General features: G+C 41.9%; 2 protein-coding genes across 24 annotated transcripts in view; one reads left to right on the forward strand and one right to left on the reverse strand.

Annotated features, from left to right (window-relative positions):
- The window catches only part of NPNT (nephronectin), a 97338-nt gene extending 73029 nt beyond the window's left edge, over positions 1-24309 (forward strand). For all 4 annotated transcript variants that reach the window (XM_008170120.4, XM_008170121.4, XM_008170122.4 and 1 more), the window contains 4 exons: positions 17014-17109; positions 17408-17506; positions 20867-21123; positions 22663-24309. In XM_008170120.4, coding sequence (XP_008168342.2) covers positions 17014-17109; positions 17408-17506; positions 20867-21123; positions 22663-22758 — 548 coding nt within the window. In that variant the 3' untranslated portion in view covers positions 22759-24309. The remainder of the gene's footprint in view (positions 1-17013; positions 17110-17407; positions 17507-20866; positions 21124-22662) is intronic.
- The window catches only part of TBCK (TBC1 domain containing kinase), a 240907-nt gene continuing 228797 nt past the window's right edge, over positions 13416-25525 (reverse strand). For 17 of the 20 annotated variants that reach the window (XR_010601755.1, XR_010601761.1, XR_010601758.1 and 14 more), the window contains one exon: positions 24071-25005. The gene's annotated coding sequence lies outside the window, so the exon portion shown is untranslated. Of the gene's footprint in view, positions 16491-18033; positions 18301-24070; positions 25006-25525 lie in introns of those variants that run through there. The other 3 variants (XR_010601746.1, XR_010601753.1, XR_010601752.1) reach the window with 3 other exon arrangements.

Raw genomic sequence — 25525 nt, forward strand, 5'->3', positions numbered from 1 at the left:
TATTTTGTGGGGGAGAAAAAAATGAACTAGAAAGAATTAAAGAAGATTAAAACTGTTTTTCAAGGGTAATTTTTAAACAATCACTATAACTTGTTCAGTCTAAGAAACTGAATCTTAAATATAAATGTTTTTGTAAAAATATACTTTTACATCCTCAAATGTATTTTAGACAGCAATAATTTGTTATATTTTATTTATATTGAAGGAACTTGTTTACTTTCTAAGGGCCTGATCCTGCAAACATTTAAGCATGTGAGTAACTTTATTCAGATGAGTAGTCCCAAAGTGTTCAAAATAGGGCTTATGTGAGATGTAAGTGGTGCAAGAGCCTTATGCTGGCTTTTTGCACCATGATTTCACCCATTAGTATTTATCAGCATTCTTGAATTGTCACAGAATCACTGAATTTCTTAATATGGTCTGGCATCTCTATTTTATTTTCTCTCTAATTTCCAACTATCTGTCTAAGGGCTTGAGTCTCTTCCCACTTACACCAGTGTAAATCAGAAGTAACTACTTGGAGATCAGCAGAATTGCACTGGCATAAACTGGTGAGACTGAGAGGAGAATCAAGACCTTAAGTAGTTTCTAAAACTGGAAAGTAATGCTTTTTAAATTAATATGCTACTGTAATACTCAGCTGATACCAGCCTAAAGCTGTTGTCGTAAAATATTCTTTGCACACTTTCTCAGCCTTTTTTCTAGGTAAAGGATAATGTCAATTTAATATTCAGTAAGGTGATGGACCTAGAAAGTCAATGTTCTAATAGGTCCTTTCCATCTCTAATTGCTATGATCCTATATTACTAAAATATTCTTTGTATTTCTGATGACTGATCCTGATCACCCACAAGAGCAAAGTCTATAGTTAGGTAACTTCTCAGCCTAGTTATGACTAGCAGAGAGACACGTTTAGGCTGGTACAAGCTGCAGGTAGCAAGGAGGAAACATCTTTAAAATGTTAAAAGTAATGTTATATAAAGCTGTATCTGTCACTCCTAATTTCCTCTGTGCTCTGTGTGCCTGGAGTGGTAATATTGTCCTTTGTTCATGACATGTTTGGGGTTTTGTAAAGATAATGAGTGTTCTGTAATGGGAAAAAGTCCCTTCAGGTAGCTTGCAGCGTTGAGAAACTAAATGACAATTCCTCTGATAGATCCTACAAGGTTACAGTTCTGTCAACCTTATTGAAAAGGCATATCGAATTTAATAGGGATGAAATCATTTGGTTTCTACAAAAATGGAATAGGATTCTGTAGAAATTGCTCTAAAAATCTATAGAATTCAGCAGTGATCTCCCATCTACAGGTTTTTTGAACCATCCTATAGAATTTTATAGCAGAAAGATAATTTTCTACTAAATTGTATAGGTCAGTTTAAAACAACCTATAAAATATATCTTTCTCTACAAATTCTATAGGATTTTTCTGTTTTGGGAAGCGTGCTTTCATTTATGTAGAGATCAGGATATAGAGATTTGAATTCTGGAAGGTATGAGCTGTTTTTAAGTTTGCTTTTTCAATGTGATCTTAAATTATTGTAGTTGCAAGGAACCTAAGGAAAAGAGATTATCTGCAGCGTGTGTATCATGTTTTTGTTTACGAGTGCTCAGGAGTAGCCATTAGTAGTTTGTGAAATGTATATATAGCCTGAGACCAGTTATTTATCCTTCAATACACTTCAGTACACAAATCAGCCTGATTCGGAGACATGCTGTGCACCTGCTACTGTCATTGACTTTAATAGGCCATATTGGTACTCAGCCACCCTCCATATCAGATCCATAGATATGTGCTTTTTAATCTGTTATCCCTTCTCTTCATTCCATATTAAAGATGTATTTGATGTACATAAAATCAAAGGCGTGAGCAAGATTCAAGATTCCTTTCATGCTCTAGATGTTGACAAATTGTAGGGCACTCCTGGGGTAACCTGCAGCAGGCCTGCTACGTTGTCATTTATTTTTAAAATTATTTGTATTTTGATAGCACCCAGAATGTGGTGGGCACTGTCCCCTACCTCACACAGCAAACACACAGCCCCCGTCTCAAGGCACTTAGTAAGTGAGCATATTATAATGTTCACTCTGGAAGTGAAACCTGCAGTCACGGTTGCAAAACAGTTCCCATCACAGCTCCGTTTTTGTTGTTTGTTATTCAGTGAGCACTATCCGTGTACTCAGCACTATGTAGCATAGAGAAAGCCACGCCTGTTGGCCTCTCAGGCCCTACTGCCACAGAGAGCTTTCAGGTGTGGATAAGGAACAATGTCCTTGTATTAAGGAGGGAATAGTGGGTAGCATATAGGAAGGAAGCTGTTATATTCCCTCACTTAGCTCATTCAGAAAAGATGGCAATTCTCATGTATTTTCACTATACTGGCTTGCTTTGTTTATGTTCCCCAATATTGATCCAGATTGAAAACGTATACAATGGCTGCATTCATGGTTCCTATGTAGATGTTAGATTCCTACCGTAAAGAGACGTTTTTTGTCTATTTAGTGCAAAAATTACAGTTGGTGAAAACCATCCTCCCTGCCAGCCCTGAATTCTCTCCCTGTCCCTCCTAAAGTTGAAATCCCTCCTATCCCCTTTCAATGTTCTATTTGTATGAATAGGCTCTCCACCCTTTTCTGGGCCTCAGTGCATCACGTCGCCCCATTGCACCAGCCTCATCATTCTTAGGATTAGTCAGGTCAGCACTGGAGCTCCCTTCCACAGGAGTAAGGTGCCTGTTGGACATCAGGATTTTTCCTAAGGGTACAGTACCAGTATGTATGTATTGTTAGAATGTCAGAGAAACAGCAAGAGTAGCTGTTTGGTGAGGGATTACCAGAGGCTTCACTGAAGCATTATACATAGCACAAAGGAGCTGCCAGCCTTCCTGACTTAACTAGCTCTACCCAGCTCTGCTCCCACCCCTGGCTGGTGCTGTAAATTACTGGGTAGCTTTAGAGCAGGGGTCGGCAACGTTCGGCACACGGCGAGCGATGTGCTGGCCGCGGCTTCTCACCGCCCCCATTGGCCCGGGACGGCAAACCGCAGCCAGTGGGGGCCGCGATCGGCTGAACCTGCCGCGTCAGCAGGTAAATAAACTGGCCCGGCCCGCCAGGGTGCTTACCCTGGCGAGCCGTGTGCCGAGCGTTGCCGACCCCTGCTTTAGAGCTTTGTTCCCACCTTCCTTTGTAATGCAAAGGCCAAGTTTAAAGTCAAGATCAAGTTGTTCCTCCCCCTCCTTTTCTGAACCCGTCTGCTCCTTATCCCCTGCATCTTGCTTCCGTTTCCCTTCCTGTGATTTTGTTGTGGGCTCATACCCCAAAGTGGAGCAGACTGAGCAGTGTAGTGGGGTTACCTAAAAGAAAGTGTTACAATCAGTTAACCACATTCTAAGTATACTCCCAAATAGGTAGCTGCCCCTGGGTTACACACCCAGGTGGAATCCTCTGTGTCACCAGATCAGACCAGACACTGCCTGACCATATTCAAATACAACATTCCCTTCTTTAAGTGGCCCACCCTGGTAGTGACATCTCTCCAAGACTCACTCGCAGTTGAACAAATGGGAGGGGGAGTGGGAAGGTAGATAAGGCAAGACAAGATGTAGAAACAGTCAAACAAAAATCCATACATAATACTGGGAGCAAGGAAGAGACTGTGCAAATACTTCCCTTTAGCGTATGCATTTTTTAATTGTTTCATGGAGCTTAGATATTATGATAACAGGTGTGTTAGAAATGCCATAGATTAGATAGAGGTTCAAAGCTGCCCAGAATTTTGAGACATGAGTGCATGAGACAGCTGTGTAATGTTTAGGATATTGACATTTATTTCCTTCTTGTCCAAAAGGAGAAGCAACATTACGAAAGTGGATCAAAATCTGAATCTATTTCTAGACTGAAAAATTAATCAGTCAATCAAAACCCCAACATCAGCTGAGAAGTTAACTAAAAAGTTATGGTCAGATAAGCTCTTTATAGTTTCTCGTCATTGCTAATTCCATTTGATATGGTTTATTGAACTTTCAGAGACTTATAAACATCCTAAAATTTCCCGCTAAGCCTGATTCTAACACTCCAGCAGATTTTCTGGTCTGCCGCCCATGATTCACCTTGGCCAGCACCCATATGCTTAAGTCCTAGGGATGACAGCGATTGATACCCATGTCTGGCAACAGAAGCTGTTCCTTTTGTGGTTGGCTCGCTGCTAGATGTCAACAGGGAAGTGTGAATTGCACTGAGGTCCCTGTCGTCCCCTGAGGGATGCATGGGACCTGAGGGGGCATGAAAAAGATCATGCCCTGCTCCACTGACCTGACAGCAGCAATGCAGACATGTTGCAACCATCATTGTACACCTGGAAGGAGATGATTTAGTGGATGCTACTAAGGTCAGCCTCCTCGCTGACGGTGATGCAGGAGTGAACTGAGCATGGTAAACTATTTCCAGGAACTGTGCTGGCTTTGCTAGACTAGTTCCCCCTCAGTACATGGCTGAGGGCTCGCAATAATACTGCGGTGGGACAGTCATAAAAAAGGGGAAATGGTGAGATGTGGTACTTTGTGGTATAGATTAGGGGGCAGTACTGGGCATATTGGCCAATTGTCCAATCCTGTTCTGCCTTTGTCTACAATTTAAAAGCTGCTATCAAATTTGGACCTTCAGGCTGGTTTATACCCTGGGGTGGGTAGCTATTGCTGATAGAGGGAGATTGTGACTTGGCTTTCTAGCTGTGCATGCAATACATCAAGGGCTTGAGGGAGGAACTTCTTCAGTATAATGTCTTGTTGTTTCCAACAGTTAGTGCTGCAGCTGAATGATAGCTTAGTGTTGCAAATGTTGGGCCTTTCTGGGCGCTCAGTTGACCACCACCAATAGGTGGGTGACATTTTTGGTATATAATACTTGGATGGGAGGAAGGGGCTTCAGTAGGTGGCAGGATATGGGGCACATAGTGAAGGGGAGTGATGCCTTAGCACCATTTGACTGTATCCAGCAATGAATTCATGGTGCTTCAACAAAGACAATATGCCTGGTAATGTTCTTGTAGAAAACAAACACACATCTCGGGGTTTTTTATTTATTTATTTTTCCTAAATATAGTTTCAGCAACGTCTCTGCTTCTCTGGCTTCCTGTCCCATACACAAGGTCAGGGGTTCTCAAACTGGGGGTCGGGACCCCTCAGGGGGTCGCGAGCTGTCAGCCTCCACCCCAAACCCCGCTTTGCCTCCATCATTTATAATGATGTTAAATATATAAAAATGTGTTTTTAATTTTATAAGGAGGGGTCACACCCAGAGGGTTGTTGTGTAGGGTTACCAGTACAAAAGTTTGAGAACCACTGAAATATCCATTGCAGAATGTCCCTGAATCTGCTGCTTAGCACTGTCATTCGGACCACTGTAATTTTCACTAGTCTGCTTAATGATGACACCAACTGGTGTAGGTTAGACTGACATTTAGATAACGGGGTTGTTTTTTGGAAAGGTTTTAGATTACTTTGGTATTTTACTCTTTTACCAGTATTTACTATTGGACTAAAAAAAGGACTTAAAGGACCGTCTCACTGTCTGAAACAAAACAGACAATAGTTTGGGTTTTGTTCATGGACTTACTATTCTTGTCTTCTGAACCACTTAGTCAGATGAGGCAATGGAATCTAGCAGCAAGGGTAATCTTCTCCTGATATTGACACAGCGTGAATGAAAACTTGCTGGAATGTAGCATGGGGTTAATATTCAACTATTCAGGATGTGATCCAGAGCCCATTGAAGTATGTAGGCATCTTTCCATTGACTAAAATGGACTTTGGATAAGGCTCTTAATGAGCAGAATTTATTGGTCTTTAAGGTTGAGATTTTCAAAGCCACCTAAAAGATTTGGATGTTCAATTCCCATTTTTATAAAAAAGCTTGTTTTATGTTCATGAATTTTTGGGGTCGCTCTTCTTAAGACTGAAAAGGCCTTAGAACAGGGCCTTAGAAATATGGGCCACATCTGGCCCTTTTAATCCGGCCCTCGACCTCCTGCCAGGGAGCAGGGTCCAGGGCTTGCCCCACTCCGCACGGCTCCCAGAACCAGCAGCATGTCCCCCCTCCGGTTCCTATGTGTAGAGGCAGCCAGGGGTCTCCACACACTACTCCCGCCCCAAGCGCCACCCGTGCAGCTCCGATTGGCTGGGAACCGTGGCTGATGGGAGCTGCAGCGGTGGCACCTGCGGATGGGGGAAGGGCACAGAGTCACCTGGCCACACCTCCATGTAGGAGCCAGAGGGGGACATGCCGTTGCTTCTGGGAGCCGCTTGAGGTAAGCGCCGCCCAGAGCCTGTGCCCCTGACCCCCTCGAGCACCCCAACCCCCTGCCCCATCCCTGATCCCCCTCCCACCTACCGAACCCCTCGGTCCCACCCTCTTGCACCCCAGAGCCTGCACTGCCAGCTGGAGTCCTCACCCCCCCCCACCCGCACCCCAAACCCCTGCCGCAGCCTGGAGCCCCCTCCTGTATCCTGAACTCCTCATTTCTGGCCCCTCACCAGAGCCCTCACCTGCTCCCGCACCTCAACCCCCAATTTTGTGAGTATTCATGGCCCACCATACAATTGCCATACCCAGATGTGGCCCTCAGGCCAAAAAGTTTGCCCACCCCTACCTTAGAAGGCACAGCAAGTATGGTTGTGTAATCCTTGAATCTATCAAAATGAGACAGTGCTAAAGGTAAAGAATGTGAGAGCCTGAATCCTTTACGTAAAGGGTAAATCACATACTTCCAACATTCTTCCATGCAATTTTGTGCTCACACCTGATTCTTTCAAGCTTGTGCTTGCTGTTTATGATGGTCTGTCTGTGTCTCATACTGATTGTATAACCATTGTTCATCTTCTAGATCTGTTTGCTGAAAGAAAAGCAGTTCAATTTTTAAAGAGATTTAATAGGATGTCTTGAACAATTCTACATTTATAAAAAATGCACTTCAATATAAGTAACAAGGGTTAGGTTAAAGAAGTTAGTGGGCATTAAACCTGCCTGAAGAATACAGAATTGGGCTCTACTTGGATTAGGGCCATGTTGCCCTCTCTATGTATAGTGGTACACGAGGACAGGAGAGAATGCAAGAGTTTTCCCAAAATCATCATGTTCCTCTCTCCACCCAAAAGCCTGCAGACCTTCCAAGCTCTCAAGAAACCTTCCAGAAGCACAAAGCTGTCCATGAAGAAACTCTATGTCCCCCAGATCCTTGCTAATATGCAATACAGCTGCCCTTCAGTTACGACCTATCAGTAGCTGCCATTGGAAACTCTCCATAAAAGGGGGGGAAGGGGTTCCCTAAGCAAAAGTTAATGTGGCCCCAGGTTGCAGAATTTTAGGCAACATACCATGGGCAGGTAGGTGGCTTGTGGTGGGGTAAGATGATGTACATTTTCCCCAGTCTAACCTCTGCCTCTCTCCCTCTTCCCCCCCTCAACTCCAGACACACTAATCTCCTCTCCTGCCTGGGGCAAAATAGGAAGGCACTCTCGAGATGGTTCAGGGACCGAGGGTCATGACCTAGCCCCTGACTGTTTAGTTTTCTTTTAGCTATTTCTAATATATGTGAGCACTGGAGACCACGGAACTGTTCCTCTTTTTATTTTTTTTTTATTTTTTGAATAAGAGTTTAACCAAGTTTAATTTGCTTTAAGAATGGAACTTTCTTATCTATTTCTTAATTACATTTATTGACAAGTGGGAATTGCATGCATAATTGCTCCAGTGTGGAATCAGCTACATTTAAACTGCATTATATTATTATTTTTGTTATTATTTTAGAATTATTAATAACAATATGAAGCTATGCTTCAGTTCTCAATTTATTTTTTGTTATTGGAATCGTCAAAAAACTGAGGGCCATAACCATGACTAACCCCAAAATATACTCACCATACCTCAGCTTCCCAAATTTAGCCATTGGCGAACAGATGAAAGAAGTAACAAGACTTTTTCAAGATTAAAAGGCAGCGTGAGAATTGGTCTTATGTAGCTGGTAAAAAATCTCTCCCCTCTCCCATCCCTTTATGAAGAACTTTACTCAATAACTTGAGGAATGCTGTAGAATTAGTGTACTGGCTCACCCACCTATGTAGTTCTACTACACAGCCTCCTTGAGAAATACCATGCAGTGTATATAGTTCATGGAATCTTCTAAGAAGAAGTCAAGTTTATATTTAACAATCTTATCAAGCAGTTGAAGTAAAGTGAAAACTACACTGATACGCTAAGTAAAGTACACACGAAAGGCTTGGAAAGCTCACAAGAAATAATTGTGCCAAATTCTTTCTCCCACGGATCTCCACTCAGCATACTTAGCCGTCTTAGGAAAGAAGAGTACATATGGACCATGTTAAGACTCCTGTGTCTTATATGGTAGCTCCCTTGTTTGCTGGATATGAGTGCACATTCCTTTCATTAGAATCCAGCACTGAAAGGGACATTTTTAAAGCATTCTCAAAGTTTGTGAAATTAACATTAGGAGGGGTCTTTTGGAAGAAGTTTGGAGAAATCTTTGTGTGGGGGCCCTAAATTATACATAGTTATATTAAACTTGCTATACTTGAATGTTCATGTCTATATGGTAAACAGGGACGGGAAGTGGAATTTCGTTTAGTGACTTGGGGACCACTTTGTTCTGTAAAGCTAGAAAATCTGAGTAAGGGCCAGGAAACTATCATCTCCCATGTGAGATTTCCTGCAATTCATTCTGCAAGTGGGGTGGGCAAAATGATAAGGGTCTCCATGTAGCAGGCAGCGGGCATGACCCTCCTAACCTCTGGAGGTACAAAGATCTGCCAGAATGTCCTACAGCTCTCAGGGACATCAGAATGGGGCCAAAATACTCCCCGTTCCCATGGGAGGGAATGGGGAGTATGGCTATTGCAGAGTCATACTGCCATGCACTGCTGGCCAGTCTCCCTAAACTCCTGCCCTGAGTTCGGGGAGGAGTAGGGTGACCAGACATCCCGATTTTATCGGGACTGTCCCGATATTTCCTTGTTTGTCCCGCGTCCCGACCGACATGCGGTCGGGACACTGGACAAACAAGGAAATGCCCCGAGCCTAGAGCCCGGAAGTGCTCGCGACTCCGCCCCCTCCTCCCCCGATTGGCTCCCTCCCCGAATCCCCGCCTCTTCCCCGGGCTCACCATTCCCCCTCCCTCCGCAAGCGCTGGAGGGAGGCCCGGGAGACTCAGAGGAAGCGCGGGGCCGGGGTGAGTAACAGTCCGGCCTGGCCGTAGGGCGAGGAGGGGGGCGGCCCGCGGGGCCAGGCGGCGGCTGCTGCTCTCCCCCCCGGGCAGCGGGACTCGGGAGCAGCCGCTGCTGCAGCTCCCACTGCCGCGGGGGAGGAAGCGGCCATGGCACTCCCTGGCTGTGGCGCCTCCGAACCCCCCGAGCCGGGGCCTGCTGCAGGGACCCAGCAGCGCGTACGCTGGGCCCAGCCCCTGGCCAGTCGCGTCTGGGCTGCTGCCCAGCTGGTGCTATCCCGTGGCGGCCCCGGGATGGAGGCATCGGCCGCCCAGCCCCGTTCGTTCCCCTGCGGGACGGGGGGGCTGGGGCCTGCTGCCCCCACTCTGGGGCCGCCGCGGGATAGCACCAGCTGAGCAGCAGCCCAGATGCGCCTGGCCAGGGGCTGGGCCCTGCGTACGCGCTGCTGGGTCCCCGCAGCAGGCCCCGGCTCGGGGGGTTCGGAGGCGCCAGAGCTGCAGCCGCGGAGCGCCATGGCCGCTTCCTGCCCCCGCGGCAGTGGGAGCTGCAGCAGCGGCTGCTCCCGAGTCCCGCTACCCGGGGGGGAGAACAGGCGCCGCCTGGCCCCGCGGGTCGCCCCCCTCCTCTCCCTACCTCCCAACTGAGTCCTGCCTGCTCGGGGCCAGGCCGGACTGTTACTCACCCCGGCCCCGCGCTTCCCCTGAGTCTCCTGGGCCTCCCTCCAGCACTTGCGGAGGAAGGTTTTTTGTTTTTTTTTGGCCACGCCCCCCTCCCCCCCCGCGTCCCGATATTTGTCTTGGGTGATCTGGTCACCCTAGGGAGGAGGGGTTACAATGTGTGGAAGAAAAGCTGCAAAAGATAATGCTAACAGGGTGAACTTCGTTATGTTAAATGGTTATAGTAGATTAAAATAGGACAGGGAGTTCACCAATACTGGTCCTGGGTACTGATAGCATGGGGGTGAAGTGACACTGCATCATATTGGCTGATGGGGCAAGCTCAGGGAAGAGAATAAGAACAAGATAATAAATGTATCTGAAAGGAGACCGTTTCCCTGACCTGACCCATCGCAATTGCAGGGAGACTTGAATGAGCTTGTGAATTGGAGTATCAGAAATAGGATGAAATTTAATAGTGAAAAGTGTAAGGTGATGCATTTAGGGATGACTAATAACAATTTTAGCTACAAGCTGGGGACGCATTGGTTAGAAGTAACGGAAGAGGAGACGGACCTAGGGGTTCTTGTAGACCGCAGGATGACTATGAGTCGACAATGTGACGTGGCGGTGAAAAAAGCCAATGCGGTCTTGGGATGCATTAGGCGAGGTATATCTAGTAGGGATAAGGAGGTGCTACTTCCGTTGTATAAGGCGCTGGTGAGACCTCATTTGGAGTACTGTGTGCAGTTCTGGTCTCCCATGTTTAAAAAAGATGAACTTAAATTGGAACGGGTGCAGAGAAGGGCCACTAGGATGATCAGAGGAATGGAAAACCTGTCGTATGAAAGGAGACTGGAGGAGCTCGGGTTGTTTAGTCTGACAAAACGAAGGTTGAGGGGGGATATGATTGCTCTCTTTAAATATATCAGAGGAATAAATACAAGGGAGGGAGAGGAATTATTCCAGCTTAGTACTAATGTGGACACGAGAACAAATGGATATAAACTGGCCGTGGGGAAGTTTAGGCTTGAAATTAGACTAAGGTTTCTGACCGTCAGAGGGGTGAAATATTGGAACGGCCTTCCGAGGGAAACGGTGGGGGCGAGGGACCTGTCTGGTTTTAAGATTAAGTTAGACAAGTTTATGGAGGGAATGGTTTAATGGTAAAACATATTAGCTGAGGAATACCAAGCAATGGTAGGTAAACAGTATAATGGCTAACAAGGGTCAGGCTGGAAACTCTTGCCTACATGCTCGGGGTCTTACTGATCGCCATATTTGGGGTCGGGAAGGAATTTTCCTCCAGGGTAGATTGGCTGAAGCCCTGGAGGTTTTTCGCCTTCCTCCGCAGCATGGGGCAGGGATCTCTAGCAGGAGGGTCACTAAGACACAGGATTTGGGGACTTCATCAGCAGAGTCAAGGAAAGGGTAGGGACGGTTTTGTGGCCTGCAGCATGCAGGGGGTCAGACCAGATGATCATAATGGTCCCTTCTGACCTTAAAGTCTATGAGTCTATAATTGTAACCAACAATCAGCGGGTGCATAAGATCTAGAAGTTTATAGGCAATTTGCTTGTGTTCCCAAATCCCTCTCCACCATACATCTCTTTATAGAGTGCTAGGAAAGGAGAGGGAAATTACAGAGCCATTCAGTTTCCCTTGGATTCTGGCTAGTAGAGGAAAGCTGGCAGGGTCATAAGAACATACTGGGTCAGATAAAATGGTCCATTTAGTCCAATATCCTGTCTTCCGAAAATGGACGGTGCCAGATGCTTCAGGAAGAGTGAACAGAACAGGGCAATTTATCGAGTGATCCATCCTCTGTCGTCCACTCTCAGCTTTTGGCAATCAAAGGCTGGGGTTGTGTCCCTGACCATCTTGGCTAATAGCCATTGATGGACCTACTCTGTGTGAATTTATCTAATTCTTTTTTGAACCCAGTTATACTTTGGCCTTCACAACATCCCCCTGGTAATAGTTCCACAAGTTTACTGTGCACTTTGTGAAGTACTTCCTTATGGTTGTTTTAAACCTGCTGCCTATTAATTTATTGTGTGAACCCTGCTTCATGTGTATGTAAGGGGATAAATACCACTTCTTTATTCACTTGCTCCACACCATTCATAATTTTATAGACCTCTATTATATTCCCCCTTAGTCAGCTCTTTTTCAAGCTGAAAAGTCCCAGTCTTTTTTAATCTCTCCTCATATGGAAACTCTCATGGAAAATTTCTCTTATAAGGTGTCAGTGCTGCTCCATCCACTGGTGTGAAGCCCAATGAACTCCCAAGCCAGGCACCAGCTCCTCAGTGTGAATAGCACATAAAATGGATCTCTGGATGTGAAAGCAAACTTGCAGTTTTTATTCAATTGCATTTTCTTGAACACTTATTTTTCACTATTCATCCAACTCTAGTTCTATACTACTTTGCCAGTGGATTTTCAGAATACTCCCTCTTTGATAGTTACTGATTCTGTTTTATTTCATTTAAAAACATTTCTGTGGTATCTTTCAAACTGCTTCACTTCTGTTTGTAATGCCCTGTGTAGCGATTAGAATTTTTAATATCATTTGGCAGTCAATTTCCCATTAAGGATTTTTAAGAATTTCAACAAAAATCCATCAGACTAGTCACATGCTTCAAGTTAGGCATGTGCTTAAGCACCTAGCTGAAATTGATCTTAAATCTTTTGTGTAGGCATTACTGCTAAACTTGCCTATCTGAAAGACAGTCTCTTTCCCAGCGTCTTACTGCCATAGCTCCAGTAGGAAGAGGTGTTCAAGCTGGATCACCCTCATTATAAAAGAAGAGCAGGGCATTCTCAGTGAGGGCCCCAGGACTCTGAAACTTGCTCCCTTCCTTGGTCTGAAATAGCCTGTACTCAATAACATGGGCATGCTGCAAATGCCATTTGTTTGATAGGGTTTTGGGGAAGGAGTAGGTTCTTGTGTACGCCTGGGGCTCAGAGTCTTTTCTGGAGCTTTTCCTCTTTGGTTTGTTGGCTTGCTGAGGTTAATGATTATCTCCATTTGTATATTAGACTTACACTAACCATGCAATAGCATAAATATGAACTATTTTTAGGATATGCAGAGCTTTTATATGGGCTTTTTTGTAATGTTAACGCTAAAGAAAATGAATGTATAAGCAAAACAGATGTTAAAAACAAAATAGCAAAACTATTATTAAAAATGATGTATTGCCCTATAAATAAAAAGGCCAAATTCTAATACTCTTACTTACACTATACTTTGCTCTGCAAACAGGGTCACACTGAAGTCATTGGGACTATTTGTGGTGTAGGTGTTATTCAACACAAGTGAGAGTATAAGAACATGACCTACAGTACTTTACAAATGGACAAAGACATTCCTAATGCTAAAGAGTTTACAATGGAAGAAAATAATAAGAAAAATAGCTGTTCTTAAAGCTGACCGAAATATGAGGGAAAATATTCAGTTTACTGCAGATTCTTTTTTTTTTCCCTTCAAACCTTTTGTTTGATTAATAGACAAGGTGGGTGAGGTAACATCTTTTATTGGACCAACTTCTGTTGGTGAGAGAGACAAGCTTTAGAGCTTACGCAGAGCTCTTCCGCAGACCTGGGAAAGGTACTGTGAGTGTCACAGCTAAATACGAGGTGGAACAGATTGATTATCATAAGGAGTTAACATGTTGCAAGGGACCATTCGGGGTGAAGTGGGCAGTTAACACTTCTGCAGTCATAGGAGAAATGTGGGTTAGTGGGTTCTAGGTATTTGTAATGAGCCATAAATCCAGTGTCTTTATTGAGTTCATGCTTTTTGGTGTCTAACACAATTATGAATTTATGCTCCCAGGGTCATCTTTTGAAGGTGTTGTGCAGGTTTCCTTTGAAGATGAGGACTGAGAGGTCAGAGCTGGCATGCTCGTTTTGTGAAAAGTATTTGCCCACAAGCAATATGATGTTTTTCTCTTTTATCATTTTTCTGTGAGAGTTCACTCAAGAGTGTAGTGATTGTCTCGTTTCACCCACACAGTTCTTATTAGGCCATTTAGTGCACTAGATGAGGTACATCACCTGTGATCAGTATGTGTAGAACCTATGGATCTTGAAAGGTGTATTGTGATCAATCATCGTAATGGTGGTGATATGTCTGCAGGTTTTATGTCTGTTTTTTTGGCAAGGTCTAGTGCCCCTTTGAGTTGGTGTGTCCTGGTCTGGGGGGAGCTTTCTTGATTATTAACATATATGTATGTTCCATACAAGGATTAAAAATATCTTCTTCATAACATGTAATTTGTTACCTTTTAAAGCACGTATTTGTGTTTGGTCAAGCTCTTAACATTACCAGTTTATTTTGTTAAAATTCCAAAAGTTGTAACCATATATTATAAAATCTATTTGATCCTGATTTAAGATTCTGTTTATATTACTGAGTGTTTTCCAGTTCCCTGGATTTGACAAGTTAGAGTACACATTCAACAGTGTTATTTACACATTGCTTCCAGTGCAAAAAAGACTCTGGCTAAAAAGCGTGTTCTTCCTCAGTTTGGGTGTGATTTAATAGAAATAACCATATTCATTTCTGGTCAGAATCTTAAATCACTAAATTCATCTTTATTTTCAGTCATCTAAAAAGCCTATTGGTATGTTAGAATTTATTTTAAAACTGAATTGCAAGCATGCTTCTAGTTCTTATTTTATGTTTTGATGGCGTGAATAATTAAATCAAACCATAAATATTCTAAGCACCACAGGGAGCTGTAATATCTGAGGATAAGTCTGAAATGCATTACTACTGTCATTAATGATGTGCTAGATGTGTGGCTGGAAGAGGAATTTTCAAGACAGCTGTAACAAGTGCAATAATCGATTTAGCTACAGCTTACAGCTGTCTTTCAGACACAACATTTGTGTACTGTATCTGGAAAACTAAAATTTGGCACACAGATGTGGTTAGAAGAATGCTACAGAATATCTTGAGTCAAGGCAGCACTGAGAACCTTTAGTATAGTAAGGGTCCCGGCAACTAGTCTGGAATTTCAAGGTCAGTGTATTTAAGTGGCAGTATAAGCAGCCATTCCATATTCTGCAAATATGAATCCCTCAAGAGCCTTTCTAATTTCAAGGAGCCCTTTCCTTTCTGTGTAGTTGTTATACAGCTGAGTGCAGCAACTAGGGCACAGGGCCTGTATTATAGTGACAGCTATGATTATGGTTGAATTCCAGCTTCCATTCTAAACTCCCCTTTTAAACTGCTCATAACTTTCTCTCACACATCTCTTTTGGGCTGAAATTATCAGTGCTCTCTGCCCCCAGATATTTTTGGGAAAGTTTCAGAAAAATACTTCTAGCCATTTTTGAGTCCTTCATGCCAGGGGAAGTCAATGAGGCATTTGGCTCCAGAGCAGCGGAGAGTCAGGTAACTGGAGGAGCTAGGAAAAGGGTGTAGTGAAGGCAATGAGTATGGCAGGGGTTGAGATGTGCATAAAATGAGAGAAGCAATGGGGAATACAGGAACTGATATCCCCAGTTCCCACAATTCACACTGTAGTGACATCTGTTACCGGACCATTGTGTGTGTCTTGCCAGGTGTGCAGGCTGGACCTCCAGTCTCTCGCCTGCTCCAGCTGTGCTGGAAGTTCTTAGGAAGGAAGTAGAGAGAACAGTGCATGTGCAGCAAAGGAGCTTCTTGTCTATCCCCCCTTCTCTCTTGTGCCTGAGGATGAGACCAGGAGACATTCTGGCTCATGCTGCTTCACAGTGTGTGAGAAAACGGAGGCAAGTGTGACATTAAAGAGAAATGTGTGGCACTTGGGAGGCCTGTGATTATAATTTGTATTGCAGTAGAGCGGAGACCAGTGCCCCATGACAGATACTGTACAAACACAGACTAGACAGTCCCTGCCCCCAAAGAACTTAGTTTGGCACTTAATATTCTTTAGGGAGGGCTTGCAACATCCTTATGGGGTAGACAAAATAAAGTGTGGAGGGGATAAGTGACTTGTCTAAGATCACACAGCAAAGCAGCGGCACTGTGTTCAGAGGGGTTCATCCCTCTTCTCCCACGTGCACACAGTGCTTAGCTCTCAGGACTGGGAAGCACCAAAGCAAGAGGCTGTGACCTCAAATCCACAGTCCTTTGGAAACGCCATGTCTCCTGCATTGGAACGGAATGATGTGCGGTCTGGGGAAAAGGAGGAGAGGAGGCTAAGGATGGGACTGGGTAATGGGTGGGAGGGGGTGTAGGCAGCAGAAGTGGGGGAGAGGGACTGGGAGCAAGCTGCTATGTCACTTATTTGTCCAGTGTCCCTCAATGTGTCTCTCTTGAGCAGTACTCAACACATGTATTAAGTAAAGTTCTGGTAAACAGAAGACCTGGGTTCTATTATTTTGCTACATTAAGCTAGGTTTTTGCATAGAATAAATGTAACCAACAGTGCCAAAGGAGGATAAAAAGCACAGAGGCAGAAGCCTGGATTTTTTGGTGGACTATTACTCAACTGAAATAAGTTTAAAACAAACCTCAGACCTTGCATTTTCTCCTTTGCATGCTCAATTCTCTCTTCAGATTACTGTTTGACCGTCAGGCAGCAGTATTGTAAACCGTATCACCTATTCCAAAATATAATCCTGATAATCATTTAGGAATTATCAAGTTTTATTCTAATCTTTTATAGTGTGATGGTTCTATGTCTAATTGTGTGCTGGTCAGGTGCATGGGGTATTGCAGATTCTCTAATGTGTGACATCAGATTCCCATTACTGTCAGTGAAAGTTAGTAATCCAGATCCTCTGAGATGCTGATTTAAGGCAGATGAGGCTTTAGCAGAGAACACATTTGACTGTTTTATTTATTTGAAAATGTATTTGCGGAGAACTTTTTTTAAACGCCCTTCGTTTGCAGAGCCTTCAGAATTTTTTGAATCACCCTTTACAGAGACAAATGTTCCAGCATAAATCACTGAGGCGGGAAGTTTATGAATCTTCATGTGAAATGTAATTAAATATATTGAATTCATCAAGAAGAGCATAAGCCTGAGGCTTTCTCTCGGGCTTTTATTAAAGATAAGTAAGTAGGTCATTGACTATTTTTATCTACCTCATTCATTTCTTTAAAAATTACTTTCTCTTCCAGTACCACGACAGCCTGGAGTGAGCAATAATCTGTTTGAAATATTTGAAATTGAAAAAGGGATTAGTGCAGATGAGGATGAAGCAAATGACGATCCAGGTACTTATCAAGTTTACTATTCAGGATACAGTTATGCTGGTTTCATACTATGTTTGTTTTAACTGTGTCCCTTCAACTAATTGGTCTCATTCTTCCTTTACAAATGTGGGTTTTATTAACACAGGTTTGTGCTCTAAAGAATATATTAAGTGATACTGTTATTTGCCTAGTACTTGTTAATATTGCTGTAGCTTCTTTTTGTATGGCTTGTAAATCCAGTCAGAAAGTTGGTGAGTGGTCCACCAGCCCTAAGGCTCAAGGACTGTTCTTATGTGTCTTTCTGGTCTGTTCTTTGCAGGTATCCTGGTGCACAGCTGTAACTTCGATAGTGGTCTGTGTGGATGGATCAAAGATAAAGATGATGATTTGCACTGGGAACCACTTAGAGATCCATCAGGTACAATAACTTTGTCCAGTCACACCTGTTTAATTTAAGAACCCAAGCCTGCTCCCATTATATTTAATCTGAGCAGGAGGAGATTCTCAACACTTTGCTAATTGACAGTAGCTTAAGAAATGGCCTACAACTCAATGGTTTTAGGACCTGCTTCCATTAAATGTAGTGCGGGTTTTGCTACTTCAACGTTGATGACAAAATTTAATGGAACTACACCACTGTACCTCAACTGGGGAACTGGCTCTTTGTTAGCCTATATCTTCTAGATAGGAATGCCTATGAAGGAACACTGTTTTTCCTATTCAATTAAGGAAGATAAGAATAGAACTTGGAATGTGGCCCAATTTATTTATTCCTATTTGAAGTAAAATCTATAGTTCAAGGATATGAGGAGATTTTTTAAATTGCCATGCCAACATAATTATTTGTATGGTAATACTAAAATTGTGGGCAAAGCTGGAAATTGTATTTAACAGTAGAGCAAAAATTAAGTTCTGTTTCTACCTTAACATTCCCAAGTCAGAGCGTAGTTTACAGAAATCCAATATGAAATTTTACTAAAACAGTTTTCCTGTGTACATACTTTTGTAATAAGGGAAGGAGGGTAGATTTTTCAAAATTTACAGCGTACATCTCGGGTAGCACAAAGGGACCTTGGAATACTGAGTTGAATGGAACAAAAAAGGGCACTAATGAACCATGCCACAAATCACAGGCTCTTTCTGGATCCAAGCTGGTATTCACTGAGGGCGGTGAACCACTCATACTGATACACCTCAGAGAATCTGCTCTCTCTACAAAAAAAATACACTGAGTTTAGGAAAAAAAACAAGGCTGGACGCAAGTCAGTTTTAGCTGCCAAATCTGCTCCACATAATACTGAGAGCTATATGGTGAAGTTCTGTTTTAAACATACAGTCCTGGCCATGCAGTCCCCTTCAGCCCTCTCACCAAAGGGACGGAGATTAGACACACTTCTTTAGTTCTCCATTAGACCCTATGGGATTACATCATAGAAAGAATGCCTCATGTGACCAGATTGTAGACACTGAAAGGAAATGCATTCCCTGGTTGTAAAATACTGTGAGTTAAATCATAGCCCCAATGTGGGTGGGAGGATGGAGGAAGTCCTTTCCTTCAGCACTGCAATAGAGGCATCCTTATCTGATGGAGTCAGGTCAGGGCCATCATCCTTGTACACCAGGGTGGCTGCACTGGGGGCAGTACTGATTAAACCTGTTCAACGGGTGTAGTAAGAAGCATGATCTCCACACACTCTCCTCCCCTCCCCTCCCCTCCACCTGTATTGGTATGGTGCCTCTAAGCACCACTCCTTTCTCATGTGACTCAGGCTCAGAAAAGACATAATTTAGCATTACATACAGATAACTTTTAAGATGCTTGTGTCCTGGAACCAAGTGTGGCCTACAATGAGTTTTTGATTAGGTGTACTCACTTATAAAGTGCATGAATTTTGTTTACTCCAGGATTGTTTTGAAAAGCAGTAGTTTCAAAAATATCACTTGGCTAGCTGGCTGGAACTCTTATATATATTTTTTTCTGTTTTTTACCAGTTACTTACAAATTGTTAAAACCAACCAAACAAAACCCCAATCATTTCACAGATTTATTCTTTGCAGCTGGCCAATTGTTTCTTGGCTTTCAAAGCCCTGATGTTTAGTTGTTTTTTTAAGTGGTTTAAAATGCAGCTTCTGATAAAGGTGCTATGCTATTTCTTTAGGTTTACCTTGTATGTAGAAAACAAGTGAAGGTCTTTTCTTGTAGGGCTGGTCTACACACACACACTATGAAGTTAATTAAATGTTTTCCTACTGATTTAGATAATCTGTGCAACTCTCTAGAGTGGATGCAGTTCTACTGGTTTAAAGGTGTTTGTACTAGAATAACAAGCACCTTTATCCTGGTATAACTTTGTCCATGCTAGAGGGTCATACTGAACTAACTGAATTTTTTTTTCTACCAATTTAGTTGTACTGTTCCAAAAACGATGTGTAGACAAAGCATAGCCAACTCAGCAATGCATTTAAGCATGTAATTGTCTCATGGAAGTCAATGGAATTCAGGCAGATGCTTAACTTTAAACATATGCTTAAATGCTTTGCTGAAGTGAAGGCCGAGATTATGGACTTTTTTCTTTTAAATTCTATTGTTTGCTTTGTCTTGGCACATTATTTTGTTAAAAATCACATTCATATTTTCTTGCAAAGAGATGATTTTAAAGAAAATCATCATAGCTTTGCTTAGAACAAACATTTATGCAACATTAACGATCAAACTGAACAAGAAATATTCAAATCTAGTTCGACTAAAACTGCGACTAAACTTCAGAGTAAAAGGTTAAACTATTATAATTAAGTAAATTCTGTACATCTACAATATGGAAAAAGTATTTTCAGGCTCACTGACTTCAACAGCTCAGATTTCATGGAACCTTTATAACGTAATTAATACTAAGACCTTTAAAGTGAATTTTGATTTTTGACATTCTGCTGTGATATCAAAACTGTTTGTTTTATGGTTAGAACGTGGAGTTCTCAGTTGGATATTATTGTTTTGTAATTTTTTTTCTGGTCAGCTCAGATTTGCAAAAAATGAGTTGGGTCTCATTCCAACTTCGAAACGCTGCTCTAGCTTTAATGAGTTCAAAGTTTTTTTTTAAAATCCTCTTGGTATGGTTATGGGATTTTTAGAAGACCTAAAGTCTCATTTATCACAGTTTTAGCAGCCTACATAAAAAGGATCACTAGAAGAATTTATTGGGCTTACATGTTTGATTTTGGCTTTTATAAATGTTGCCATGAGTTCCTCTGGTTTTCCTTTATTGCAGTATATTTATATGCAGGTATCTCTCCCTAAAGGGATGGGGATATTAATGGGTTTTTGAATGATGTTCACATGTACAGTAACAATCCAACATAAGACACACTGGAGAGTGCAATGAGACTTAGGTTACTAAATGCCTAAGTCACCTCTGAAAATGGGACTTATTAATACTTGTACATTCTGGACAAATGGGAATTTTCAAAAATTTTACTGAGTGCTTAAATCTTGTCATTTCATAACTGCTATCTAGAATAATAGAGGCTTAGTTTATTGTTAAAGCTTTTGAGTGAAGTTTCCTATGTAGCAGTGTTATCGAAGAGTCAATGACTTGTAACGGAAATTTAAATCTCCTCTACCACAGCTAATGCAGCACATTTACAACAGTGATTTCTAAGAAATCCTGGCGTTTGAAATCCCCAAGACACAGGAATTTTCAAGATTGATGGCACATTAAGTACGTGTAAGGTACTGACCATGCTTGGAACCATTTAAAAAGAGCTGCCTTTTCTTTTGCAGGTGGACAGTATGTGACTATCTCTGAACCCAAAGGCAAAGAGGGAAAAGTAGCACGTCTGGTCTTGCCACTTGGCCAGTTAGCTCATTCAGGGGACTTGTGTCTGTCCTTTAGGCATAAGGTATCTGGACTACATTCTGGTCTACTCCAAGTGTTTTTAAGAAAAAATGGTGCTCATGGACCTGCAGTTTGGGGAAGAAATGGTGGCCAGGGCTGGAGACAAACACAAATAACTTTGCAAGACTCAGGCATCAAAAGTGTAAGTATAGCTGTCTATACAGTTTTCAGTGTTTTAGTATAGGAGGCTGAATAGCCCATGTTTTTTTACTAATTCATGCCTGACAGTGGACATGTTTTTCCTCCGTTGTATGTAAAAATACTAACTAGTTTTCAGTCAGGCAGAGTATTTTATATTGGTAAACAAATATAGGAGGTCACTAGAACTTGTGAACAAGGAGGACAGCGCCTAGAGATGGATTTATAAACACCTGCTCCTTAGTCTTTTAAAAATAGTCTATAGGCTCTCGGAATAAGGCCACACCATAACTCAGCAAACAGCCCCTCTATCACAGAAAAAACAAATATAAAAGAACAAGATGCATTTGTGAGATAGCTGATATTTTAAAACATCAGCTATGATTTTCAGTACCCCAGTTTTTGGATGCCCATCTTGAGACACCTATAGGCTCTCCAACACTTTTTGAAAAATCAGGTCTGTTTAAGGTGCCTCCAGTGGGCATCAAACTATTTGTTGTTTCTGAAAAATTAAGCCCACCCACCCACCCACCCACACACTCTTTTTGCTCTAACTTCCCTCATTAATCCGAAAAGCCTAAAGGGAATGTAAACATTATTTTACAGAATTGATAGTAGATCTTGCCTTTGTATTGACTTTTTTCTACATCAGTAATAAAGCAAAATCCTACATGAATTTATCTAAACTCTAGTTTTGACAGGGTCACTGTGTACATATCCTGTTGGGGTTGGTTTGTTTTTAGGGAGCATGTAGGTTCTCCTATCTAATGAGAGAATCTTGCTGGAATGTTTGATTAATTTTCAGACCATGGACAAAATAACATTTGCTCATGTTAGAACAGTTTAGTCTTCGATTTTTATCGCAGCAGTGCAGGTGATTGTGGCTGGATTAAAATAAATATAAAATGGGCTCAGCTAGAGTTTAGTACCCGTTTGGCTTTAGGGATCATTCTACAGCATATTATTCTGCCATGGTCCTCTCACCTTATATTCTCTTCTTCATCCTACTTTAAATCTGTTGAGTTTCTCCCTCATTCAAACTAGGTGTATTTTTAGTTCTCAGTTTAAAACGCAGATATGCAGCATTATGTTGTAGGAAGTCAAAGTTTAGATTAGCACATTTCCCCAGAAGCTTGGAGCATGTTATATAGGGGATAATATTTCTCGATCCAGCTTACAATACATTCAGTGTTCAAATTGATCAATTTGCAATGTGGATGTGGAAAGGAAAATCTTTTCAAAATACTACAAAAAATACGATGGCTCTTTAGAGCAATGGATAAAGTGATTACTGGGAGGAATGATTTAAATATATCTAAAGAGAAGTTCACCACTCTTGGAGACAGAGTCCTCCCTGAAAGCTGAACTCTGCTTCCATCAGCAGAGTAAGCACACTTCTAGAGATCACTGAACGTGTTTTATCCATTACAAATACCAACATCCAGGGATATGTCTCTAAGTTCCCTGAGGCCCTTCAGAACAGGTAGCCATTCTTGTCTTTTTTTTAAGTTTACATCTGACTGTGTCTTATTTCCTTCCCCAGGTTATTTTCAAAGGTGAAAAAGGGAAAGGCAGAACCGGGGACATTGGATTAGATGATGTGAGCTTGAGGAAAGGCCGCTGCTCTGAAGAACATTAGCATCACCCACTAGACTGGCAAAGAATATATACAATTTCTCTTTCCCTTCAATCCTATTCCTATCAAAACGGTGGGCCAAAGTGGAAAATATGGACAGTGATCACCTCGTTAGCCCACTTTTGTACAAATCCTAGTGAAACTCTACTTAAAATAATGCCAATTGTCTGTAAGAATGCAAAGTTCAAGCCAATATTGGGTGTTTTTAGTATTATTCCTTGTCCACATACCTTTATTACACACAAAGTACCTTGTACCATGCCTGAAAGATGCTCATATTAAATGGGCAGGGAGGGAGTGGGAGAGCCAACTGTGGCTAAATGTCATCAGAAGAGATCTCCAGCTCACAGCAGTAGTATTAACTGTTGTTCTGTGTTTTGCTATAGTGCTACCATTACACTGATAAGGATATGCTGTGCGATTTGTCTGACTTCATAATTTGAAGTTAACTGAGGCCTGGACCTGAACTTTGGCTATTTTACTGCCATTGACTTTTAAAGAAGGGTGTGTTACATATCAAATAGCATTTATTCTGATGTATCTATATTAACAAAAGGCAGTTATGTAGAGTAGGTGCTGCATCCCTTAATATTGCTAGTACTGTGTTGTGTAAATGTGTGTGGTTACTAATGTATTTGTTTCTTATATTTACAGATTCCAGTTGCAAGGTAAATGGCAGCTGTGCTTTCAAGCTAAAATACAGTATGTGAGCTCAGTGTGTTTTTTGACCCTCTGCTGGTGACCACTGATAAATCAGCAGTGTCCTGACATTTTCTATCTTTTGGCCCTAAATACTAGTGTGATATTTTTCATGAGGTTATGACTGAAAACAAAGGGCCAGATCCTCAGCTGGTGTACACTGGTGTGTAACTCAATGGGTTGCCAAAGGCCTAAGTTAGTTTACACTAGCTGATTAGCAAGATGCTGCCTACTATCAACTCCCATTGATCTCTCTGGGAGTGTAGGATGCTGAGCACTGCCAAGGAGGTGCTTTTGCAATTGACAATCAATAGGATGGGCCACAGTCTGTGCTGATAGTAATTGTTACAACCCATCTAAGCAGCACAAGTGAGTCAGTTCTAATGCATTGAAATATAACTGACCATTGAATCTTGCACCTGTACAAGGTCCTTGCCCGACTGCTCAGAAAACTACAACATTTAGAGCTAAAATGTTCGTTCTAGAGGGAATTAGTATTTGTCAGAATATTGGGCTTTTTCTTTTAGTCATCCATTTTGGATGTGATAAATGTACAGCTCCATGGAGAAATGTTGAATTTCTCCACTTGGCTTGTCTAGCCTTTTTTAAATGAAAAAGCTTTACTATCAGCATTGAGATCAGTTTTAAATTTGACAAACTTATCTTTATATTTAAGAAAGTTAGAAGCAAACTTAATAGATTGTTGTTCTAGGGAGACAACCTTAAAATTTCAAAAAGGGGAAGAAGACAAAAGGCCTTATGACCTTTTAAAATAATTAAATGTAAATTACTAATGTAAGCGCAATGTATAATTATGTATGATCTTATAAAAGTTATTTCTGGTTTCAACAAAAACCTGTGTCTAGTCTTGCACACTCTGTCCATACGGATGACATTGCAAGATGTCAAAGGCCTTATTTCAAACTCTCGCTAAGACGAGATATGTCCCAATAAATCTACCATGGTTTTGGATTTAGTAGCTCATCCTAAAAGGATTAAAATATACTTTGTACTAAGATACGTTTTAACTGTTTTACCAAATCATATTACAGCCCTTCGAGGTCCTGGTAAAATGGCTAGAATAGGGATCTATTCCATCCACAGAAGAAAGACCCACTCAGGTTTTAATCATTCTGCAATTAGGACTGGGCATATGGAAGTTTTGTTAGTGCAGATGGTATATTACAGGTCAGTGCATTATTTCTGCCCATTCAACATGCATATGTACAGGCATGTACCAATAGAAGTTGGGATCTCTGGATTTTGATTAATTTCGGAAGTAGTGAATGGACCTTTCATCAGTATTGCAGTATACAACAATATTATGCCACTGTCTATGCTTGAATGAGTTAAACAAATCCTTACATTTAAATAAGTGAACATTACAGCAAGAGGCAAAATTAATACTATAAACAGCTACATTTTCACTTTGTTGGTGTACAGCATGTAATGGCTCACCTTCCAAACAGCCCCTCGATAGTTCATCACTCACCTCTAGTGATTACTCTGTCTGATTTGATTGATGGAGTCGATTGAATTGTCACCAGCCCCCTGCAAAAGGTTTAAAAAAAAAAAAAGTATTTAAGTATTTAAGACTGTGAGCTTCTTCGGTCCACTTCAATTTTGGTAGAGGAGACAACATTTAACTTTGTTGGGTCATCTTTTCCCCTTTTTGCATGATTCTCAGTCCTCCTGCCAAAGTTCCTGATCTTGCAATGAGCTCTATGCAAGCTCACACCCTGAATCCATGCAGAGAGTCACCAATGTGAGTGGGAGTTAGCAAGGACAGAAGGGTCTGCCCACATGGAGTTCATTAATTGGGGATGTAACTAGCAGAGACTACCATTTTCCATACATTCCAGGCACAATTTCAGGTGTGCAGATGACTATGTGAGATCTGAACAGAACCTTAAGACCTTGTTTATAGCTACCCATTTCCTTTATTGTTCAACAACTGCATAGCTGGTTCTAAAGAAAATCCTCCTGAAAAATCCATTCGAAGTGTCAACAAGAAGATATTGTGCTAAACTCTAATGGAAACAGTTATCAAACGTACTGTATATCATTTTAA

Source organism: Chrysemys picta, chromosome 5 (assembly GCF_011386835.1).
Source record: "Chrysemys picta bellii isolate R12L10 chromosome 5, ASM1138683v2, whole genome shotgun sequence".
Classification (NCBI taxonomy): domain Eukaryota; kingdom Metazoa; phylum Chordata; order Testudines; family Emydidae; genus Chrysemys; species Chrysemys picta.